General features: G+C 40.2%; 1 protein-coding gene across 1 annotated transcript; it reads left to right on the forward strand.

Moving 5' to 3' along the window:
• Nucleotides 1–7,993: 7,993 nt before the first annotated feature.
• On the forward strand, nucleotides 7,994–9,942 carry otol1b (otolin 1b). Its single transcript, XM_034229379.1, has 4 exons — nucleotides 7,994–8,384; nucleotides 8,500–8,589; nucleotides 8,889–8,960; nucleotides 9,044–9,942. The coding sequence occupies exons 1-4, from the start codon at nucleotides 7,994–7,996 to the stop codon at nucleotides 9,940–9,942; spliced, it is 1,452 nt and encodes a 483-aa protein (XP_034085270.1).

Here is a 9,942-nt window from a genome sequence, read left to right on the forward strand (position 1 = left end):
AACATAAAAAGAGGTTGCGACTGGGTGGATTAGAAATAATTCCTTAAAACTCAACTCCTTATCTCCCAGAGCCCCTTGAGCACCACGTTCACCCTGAACCTCAGCAAGACTGAAAGCGTGAAGATCTTAATGAAATCATCTGGAAATCATAGCCTTATTATCTTCTTTACATCCAAAATCCTCCTTACCCCATGGTATTAGACAAACGACTGTACATTACTTTCACACCCTCCCTGTGAAATGTCTTGTGAAATGTTGTTTGTCCTGTCTGTTTTTTTGTCAAATGTTTTTGTTTGAGTGTATGCCACCTCTGTGTTTTGCATGATAGGGTCATACATGGGTCGGGTAGTATAATTTGCATGCTCGTTTCACTATTAAATACCACTCGACTCTTTTCCTTCCATCATGACTTTAGCGCTAGTCTTTAAACAGATATTCCGGAAATGAAGTTTGTCACATAAAAAAAGACAGAGTGGTTAGACCAGCATAGACCAAGATATCCTGAGTTTTAGTCTCAAGTTAAAACACTTGATCCCACACAACCCAAAATGCAACTCGATAGGGTCTTATGACCTTCCCTGGCTGTCTAATACCCACATCTTTTGGATGTGTCCAAATCACTTTTTTTTTATAAACGGCATTGCATGTACTCTTTCTGCCGTTTGATAGTGTCTGAATTTGGAGTGTGAAATATATGCACTATTATATCACGCCCTCAACCGTTCCAACAGTGAATCAAAGAAAGTAAACGTTACAATTTCAACACCTTATTGTTAATTATATAAGCAGTAATGAAAAGTGGGGATGGAGGGTCATTTCAGACAAAGCCTTGGAAAGAACCCTTTAAGAGCCACAGAAAGCATTGAAAAAAACTATTTAGGCTGAGTACTCTGTGTGACGAGTAAACTGAACTTGATGTGTACAATTGGTGGGGTGCCTCTCTAAGTTTCCGTGAATATCTGTGTATCTGCTGCATCTGTGATGCAATGTTATACCTGGTATACATTTCTATCTGATATAAGAGAAGCCACTCATCCCAACATTTGTTCACATGCCCTTAATGTAAATGGTTGATCCACGGTTTTGTATCAGAGCCTCTATCACCCTTTATATTTGCTTTTATGAACTGGAATGCTAATTGGTAGGGTATATTCAAAACGTCAAGTCACTATGACCTGATTTTTAAATTCAAATGAACTCAACCACAATGTTATACAAAGTTGTAATGTTTCCCTATTTACTGGTTAAAGAGAGAAAAAAATCAATTAGCGCAGATGTGTGCCGAGCTCTCCTTTATCTGCTGTTTTATAAATGTTGGTATGTCAGGAAGGCGTGCTCTGCCCAAAAATGAGCAAATATTGACTCAACATACCTTTTTGTTTTAAAGGCTTGATTTTGTTAATGATATAACTTGACTTAATCCTACAGTCTCAGCCCCTGAACTCAAAGCAAAACGGTCTGCTATCACAAGCAAACTAAATACAAATATACCTGAATCAAAGCCTGACTGCTCAAATTCTAAAACCGTCCTCCTCACCTATAGGAGGATCTGAGTGGACGGAGAGAGAACAAGACGTTGTTTATGTGGTAGTTCTGATGAGCATTGCATTTATTTGTGTGCTTTACATAATCTGAGATAATGAATGCTTTGGGTCTGGGGCTCGCTGATTACAGTCTAATATGATCTCTATGTTAACTATTTATATGGCTTTATATATTTATACACACTGGTAAATGCTTGGCTGGTTACAATGTCAATTACCAAACATTTTGTCATAGTTTATATCTGTGTTATCTTGAGGCCATCAATAAAATGTACTTTATTTGTTACTTTGCTTTTATATTGTTCCAAGATTTTGTAATTTCCTTTTGGTTTTATTGAACACTTGTAGTTCCAGACATTTCCTGTACCAAGAAGGTGGAGCTTTGTGATTGGCCTTTTTCCTTGTTCTCCAAAATTAACATTTTATTTATATATGAAAGCAACATATCACAGCAATATTCAGAAAATAAAGATATTTTAAAAAATTGAACAATTGCTCTCTTTTTCCTTTTACTTTGGGTTTTAATATGAATGTCTGTAGATACAGTTTTGAAAGCAGAGTCCGGTTCGTTGCCAATGAAGAAGAATGACATTTGATTATAATGGTGTATACATCTACAGCAAGATACATTCATTTTTAAATAAGAGCAAATATAGAAATATAACAAAACTGTTCTTAAAGGTATTATATAAATAATGTTTAGAAGATATACAAATATATAAAAGGGAAATACTATAACAATATGAATCCAAACCTAAAAAAATATGGGTGAAGGTGAAGAGCAGTGCAGATGTAGTCAGAGGTATAAGATAAGATAGGTACTAGAATGCATAAAAACAACAACAATAATAGAAAGTAAAACTAAGAGTAGGCGGATTTACATATATACAGATAACAGTGAAGATAATTCCATAATATACATGATAGCATGTGCAAGTGGGAGTACAAGTGTTATGTACATATTATATACACAAGGTATATATTAATGCAAACATATTAAGTCTGTTATGCCTTTAGTCAAACACAACAGTTACTTTGAAATACAAGAAGAAGCGGAACAAAGGCTTATGGCACAATCCCGACACAATTGACTGTGCCACATGAAGTGATTTAATACAAAATCCACCAAACTAGTTCTCCCAACACAGTGCAGGACCGAATACCCAGAGGCTTTGCTGTCCCTGCTGCAGACATAGGCAACCTGCCCACAAAGCTCTGTTTACCTCAAGCCTAGTCTGACCACAGATACAATGAAATCAATGGGATGATACGTTCTTTATCTTGTTGTGCCTCTCTTCTCTTCTCCCTTCATTTGCTCTACTTAAATGATGTTCCCTCCTTCTGTCTTTAATCTCTTTCCACTCCCATGCCCATCTTCCTGTTTTCTGTCCTTTCCTCTCCTCCTTTCATTTGTTGTATTCCTCTTGTTTTCCTCTCCTCATTTTATTTCTTGTCCTTTCTCATGTCCTTGCCTTTTATTCCTTTAAACAAATCAAAGTCCTGCATTTTCCAATGACATCCAGTGCATTTCGGCCTCAGTGACTTTGAAGAACTGTCCTATCAAGAACATAGTTCTGTTTACACTCTTCATGTTCATTTGTATCTCATGAAGGAAGAGGCCAGAGGTTATCTCCGTAAGACAAGGTGTAAACAAAGCTATCTGCTGACTCAATTGCTCTCACAACACTCAGAGCGGTGTGTTATGTTTCTGTTGTCTTTACATGTAGCCTGTGACCATTTTCCAAATATAACTGGGACAGACTCTCAGCAACTAACAGAGTGAGAGAGAAATGTGTTCAAATAGTAAAACAGTCCTCAGTTTTGCCTTACACAAACACAGCTCTCAACTTGTAGATGATCCTCGAAATAATGTTTGTGATCATATTTGTGTATTTAATGATTAACAATTAATGAGATGGGTACTTGTGTTTTTTTATTCTACAACACAGACTCTTCTTTTATAACTTACTTTTTATAAAGTGCCATAATATTACATTTGTGTCATTACATTTTCAGGCTTTTCTCTTGAAAAGCTTTAGGAAACATGCAGTTTACATATTTTATGGACAGTACAAAATAAAACAAAATATAATGTTTACAAAGTCAACTGTTGTGGAAGTCTTCACACCAGGAAAATAAAAAGGTTTTATTCGGATTTGGTTTCATGTATTGGGTGTTTATAGTAAAACACATCATAATGACAATAGCAGTACAAAAATAGTCGGCGCCTTGTATTTATTTATAACTTAATTATCTGCTACAGCATGCGCCATTCAATAGCTGTATGACGCAAAGGTGTGATTCATTGTGAAAACACATGTTGCAATGATTTGGTTGTTTTCAAGTCACTAGTGAGAATATCTGTAACATAAAAACTCCAATAAAAAGAAACAGGACAAAAAATTACCCTGCCATTAAAATATGATATAATGTTATTTAATTGCTTTGTTTGAGTGAGCATTGTTTGCACTGTTGGGTGTGTGTGTCTCTGTGTTTCTGTTTCTGTTGCGGACCTGACTTCGTCATACACTCTTTTAACCATATTTCCCTTTTAAGAAAAGGTAATTTAATAAGTCTTGTACGTGGACATTTTTATGAATACATAAATACATTTTCCCATCAACTTTATTTCAAGAATACTCTATTTGCAAAGAAAACACATTTTATATTTGTCTTCCTTAATGATGGATTTCTTCTTTTTCAATTGAAACTCTTCATGTACAGGGTAACACAGAGGCTCTCAGCGCATTGTTGGAAAATCACTGGGCAAACAATTGGCATATATGGACACAATGGTCCAAGTTGTACCTTGGATTGTGAATGTATTCAGGATCACATTATGGTTTGAGGATCATTTATGTTGTTGAATTGTTCTGCTGCATGTCAGCACCAGATTATCTCTAGACTGATCTCTGTGCAATCAGACATGGTTTGTCCTGTGGCATTTAAAGTGAATGCGCAATTATGGCCATTCTTTGTTGATCAAAGATAGAGAAATTATTCACCTCATGACACGGCTCCCAGTGCCACAGTATATCTTAATTATGAATGACTCAATATGAAACTGGGAGTGGTTGTCCAGATAAATATCTGAGCCAAACCAGGCGTTGATCAACAGCTGGAGGAGCAAAAACCTGACATGGACACTGGGTATGTTGTGCTGGGTTTGGTCCTCATTACAAGTTGGTAAAGAGCAGTGTAGCTTTATAAATATCTGCTCCCAAAAAATGTGTGTTAGAGAAACATCTTAACCCTCTGGATAATGTGAATTGTAAAGGTTTGAGCTGATACATGCAGGATCTTTGTGTTTACATTTTAGACAAGTCTGCCACCAAGTGGACAAGTAAATAATCTTTTACCGAATGTAGTACTAAGTGAAGAAAAACATCATCACAAACCTCTGAATCAAGTACAGGGATCACTTCATTATTCATAATGAACGCTTTTCATAACAATATTCACATACAATAGTAAAAACACTTAATTCCTAAAAAGTATGTGCTCCTAGTTCAATATGGTAATGCAATGCTGAATTTAGATTTGGAGTCACTGGGTCACATGACATAGAAGCAATTGAAACTTTTCTTGAATTGTATTGTTGTACAATCAAATCATGACATATTAAGTGTGCCAGGTAAGACACGTTTGACATTTTTCGCTTGTTCTTTGCTAATTGAGGCAAGTTAGTTCGGGGTATTGAAATAACATTATTTGTATATTTGTCTTCAAAAGGTAATTTATTGATGATCCATAAGTAAACCTTGTGTTAAAGAATGAGGACACTCAGATCTGGACTTGTTGAATGTGAGGAAAAAGACGCAGACACAGTTTTGTTAAAACAGCAAATATCCAAGTACTGTAAGGTTAGGCGGAACTCAATCCACATTGAATTACAAGATTAAAGTTTAATTTGATCTAATCTAATCAAATCTAAACTGTTTAAGTAATGGAATGTGGAACTAAATTAACAATGAGTTACAGAGAAACACAATATATGTTGATTCCAAAACAATAGCAAATGATATTCAAATAAAAAACGATGGATCTATTTTACATTTTAATATCCAACATTGATATGAGTTTGTTTGACTCCCTAATACAGCTCTTGCTCTTTTTTCCTCAACCAACATTGAGGATTTTTCAGGGAAAGTGTGCCAAGAGAAAATGTTTTTGTTCTCTGCCTGACTACATGAGACGAGTCTGCCAGCAAATCTCCTGCCAATATCATTAGTCGCTAATTCTGCAGGATCTAGATTTTCTTTGATAAGATCCCAGAGTAAATCACAAAAACTGCCTACTGGAATAATGATAATGAGATTGACGGGTTGCTGTGTTGGTTACTAAACAAGTCTCTCTTATGTTCTCACTCTCACATATTCACTGCAGTTTCAAGGTCTCCTTCAGTTGAATAGGGTTAATGTAAGGCAATACTCCTCCATCCATCCAAGTCATCTTAGGTCCTCTCTCTGCTCGGCTGCACCTCAGAGTAAGTTAACTCTTAATGCTCCCCCACGCTGTATAGTGTGCGCTGATGGAGGCCGAGGGCAGAGCCGTAGACAGTGTTAAATGAACGGACAGGTGAGCGGCGTCTGGGTCCTCTGTGACCAGCTGGGCTCTGTAAGCTGACCGTTGCTGTTGTGTGTGGCGTGAATGGAGCTGAGAAACGACGGGGTCGAGGTCGGGCATGGAGAACCCCAGAGGAACCCCTCTCCCAGGACTCAGCTGCATATCTTACATCTGTTGTTTTTTTGTGGAGGGGTAAGTCAGGGACACTTCACCTGAGCTGCTGGGAAGGAGGGAGAAGAGGAGCATGTAAATGGAGGTGAGGAGGTAAATGGGTAAAAGTATTATGTGAGAGATAAAAAATGGTTTAAATAAACACCATCTTCTCTTATTTAGTAGCCCTCATCCACCATCACCCCTCTCTGTTTCCCAAATTTCATTTCCCTTCTTCCTGCTCACTCATAGCTGGACATGGATCCCTCTAAGGACGTGAAGTCTTTGACAACTGGGGCATGTCCACCGCTCAAACATTCATTCACTGGCCAGTCAGGAGTTTCGACCAGAAAGCTACCAGAAAATCACGTTTCTGATGCTATCTTGTTACTCCTTAAGAATGAATCATTGTCCAGAGACACAGTATGAATCATAGTTAGCAAATGTAACTGCCAGCATTCTTAGGGGCTCATGTGCAAAAAGTCGGTAACAGTGATCAGGCAAGCATTTCATCGGCACTGATTTAAAGTAGATAAGCTGGTTTCTTTGACAACCAGCTCAGCTTTAGCAACTGTTGAATGAGGAGATTATCAGCTGCTCTTAAGGCTAAAGCTTTCTCTTGGATGTTTACCAAGTGCCAGTAGATTGGAAATACTGAGTAGTTAATCATTTTAATGTATTGCTGCATCTTTTGTATATCTTTCTTCTCAAACGCCAACTTGCACCATCCACATAAAATATCTTTAAAAAATGGTTTGCATGTACTTTCCTGCACAATACTGTCCAAATCTATGCTTGAAAAAAGGTTGTTGTACTGCCCTGGCCTCTGTCACAGAACCCTCTTTGCTTGGCTTTGTCCCGCCATAAGAGCCTGGGTAGTAGGTTGGGTGTTGGAGGAATGCCTCTCATATCGGGTGACCCATTGCCCCACGGCCTTTGCTCCTCGCCTAGCTTGCAGCGAGGGAGTGCTCCTGGCGGGCGCTATATCCCGTGTCACAAAAGCACCTTTCTACACAACAGGGGTACAGAGAATGGGCCACAGCACTGTGGTTCTTCTTGGGTCCGCTCCAGCCCGCTGTAGGTGGATTTCAGACCTCCCCTTATGCTCCCAGCAAACACCCTCATTGGTAGGGATGTTCTTTCGCCCAAGCCTGGCAGAGATATCAGAGGGACCTGGAGCTACTGCTACTGCCTCCAAGCCACCGCTAAAGAGGATAAATGACCATACCACTTATGCATGACTGGGTGAGTCTTATACATTTTCAATATCAGCAGTATGGGTTTACCTTAAAATGATTGATTTATGTGTAAAGAATTGCATATTCAAGTTGAGGAGCATGCTGAATTTGATAACAATGCATGTTACTATTGCAATTTTTTTTTTTATCACATTAGCTGAATTTACTGATAAACAGACATACTTCAGCTTTGAAGGGTTAAACTACAGACTTGTTGAGTCGAAATGACACATCACTGGAACACATCCTGAAATTGGCATAAAGAAACAGAGGAAATTAAGTTTAATTGCATTAACAATATTGAAAATCAATTATAGTAGATAAGATAATTGTGCTAGGAGTTTTGCACTAGTGAACTGCTCGTCAGCATGTGCTATTTTTGTATCCTCTTGTCTTTGAAATTGATCGTGGATGAACAATTAAATGGGTGCAGACGAACAGAAGGTAAGAGTAATGTAGACTATAAACTCATCTGTTCTCAGATCCCCGTCAACCATGAGGATCATCTCCTGTCAGTCGAGCCTTGTGGCTCTAGTTGTGGTTACACTCACTGTGGTGGGCTGCACTGAAGCGAAAACTACACAGAAGCCAAAGTATCAGTACACCAAGAAACCCATCCCTCAGATTACTGTGCACAGCCCTGTGACCACCAGCGTGCCCAAGACTCTCAAAGTAGTGCTGAGTGCAAAGCCTGTGGTGCCCACCACAGAAAGGACCACCTACCAAAATCATGTCCATCCACAGTACCTCACAGAGAGCACCGAGCCCCCTGGTGCTGGCCCTGAGAATTACACTCTAGATTACAACGAGTGCTACTTCAACTTCTGTGAATGCTGTCCACCTGAGAGAGGCCCCAGGGGGCCAAAGGGAGGCATAGGCCTACCAGGTAAGACACTCAATGTTAAGGTGCAATAAAGAATATTTGTTTTGATTTATTCAGTTCATTTGTTTGTATGTTTAGCTTTCAGCATTTCGGACTTTGACTATGTTTGTTTATATAGGGCCACCAGGTGACAAGGGTTTTACCGGAGCAGCTGGTTTACCTGGACCCCCGGGAATGAGTGGTCCTATCGGGGTAAGAGGAGACAGGGGTGAGTATAATTTGGCATCTTAGGCATTTATTGATGTTTAATCATGTTTAAAAGTCTGACACTGAGGAGCCCCATGTCACGTTTGAAAACCTCTTGTCTAATTACATGAACTTTACAAACATGTCATCATATATTTCAAGAATGCAGAAAGCAACCATAATGTTATCATATAGTATAACACAATGGGCCGCTGGGCTAATGTTCACAGGTGCACTAACGTCACTAGTTAAAAGGAATATTCATATTGCTTGTTAGACTTTTTTTTTTTAGGTCTTAGCTTTATTGTGTCCATTTCTTAGGAGATAAAGGTGACAGAGGAAGCAGTGGGATAGTCGGGCCATCAGGAATCCCAGGAAAACCAGGACAAAAAGGTGCAACCTTGTTCTGGTGATTGTTGAATTATGTTACATTGTCTCCAGATATCAACTGTTCTGACAGTTCCTCTGTGTTGCAGGTGATATTGGCTCAAAAGGTGAAAAAGGTGTAATAGGGTTCCAAGGTGTCAAAGGTGAAAATGGGGTGAAAGGGGAACCTGGACAGAATGGGACAGCTGCTGAAAAAGGAGAACCGGGAATTAAGGGCCCAGCTGGCCCTTCAGGACTGACTGTTGAGAATGGTCCTAAAGGAGAGAAGGGGGATAAGGGGGACTGCGGCACATTTGGGGAGAGAGGACAGAAAGGTGATCGAGGGGATACCGGCTCTCCTGGCATCCCAGGAGCCATGGGCATTCCAGGACTGAATGGCAAGCACGGTGTCTCAGGTCCTGAAGGCATCCGAGGGGAACAGGGACCTGTTGGACCGCAAGGAGAACCAGGGTTTCCGGGCCCTCAGGGACCCCAAGGCATAAGAGGGCCGCTTGGACCAAAGGCGGACAGAGGCTGGCCTGGGATGAGAGGTGATCGGGGCTTTCGTGGAATCAAAGGAGCAAAGGGATCAGCAGTACCCACGAAACGCTCAGCCTTCAGTGTAGGTATCTCTCCAAGAAAGTCCTTCCCTCCGTCTGGCTTCCCGATCCGCTTCGACAAAATCTTCTACAACGAAGAGAACAACTTTAATGTCACTTCCAACAGCTTCACCTGCGTCCATGCCGGGGTTTACGTCTTCTCTTTCCACATTACTGTACGCAATCAGCCCCTGCGAGCCACACTGGTGGTGAATGGGTCCCGGCGGGTAAGGACTCGGGACTCTCTGTACGGTCAAGACATCGACCAGGCGTCCACTCTGGTGGTGCTGCGGCTGGCGGGGGGGGATCAGGTGTGGATGGAGACATTCAGAGACTGGAATGGGGCTTATGCCAGCAGTGAGGATGACAGCATCTTCTCTGGATTCCTGCTGTACCCAGACACACCCTGA

This window comes from Gymnodraco acuticeps, unplaced genomic scaffold (assembly GCF_902827175.1).
Source record: "Gymnodraco acuticeps unplaced genomic scaffold, fGymAcu1.1, whole genome shotgun sequence".
NCBI classification, from domain to species: Eukaryota; Metazoa; Chordata; class Actinopteri; order Perciformes; family Bathydraconidae; genus Gymnodraco; species Gymnodraco acuticeps.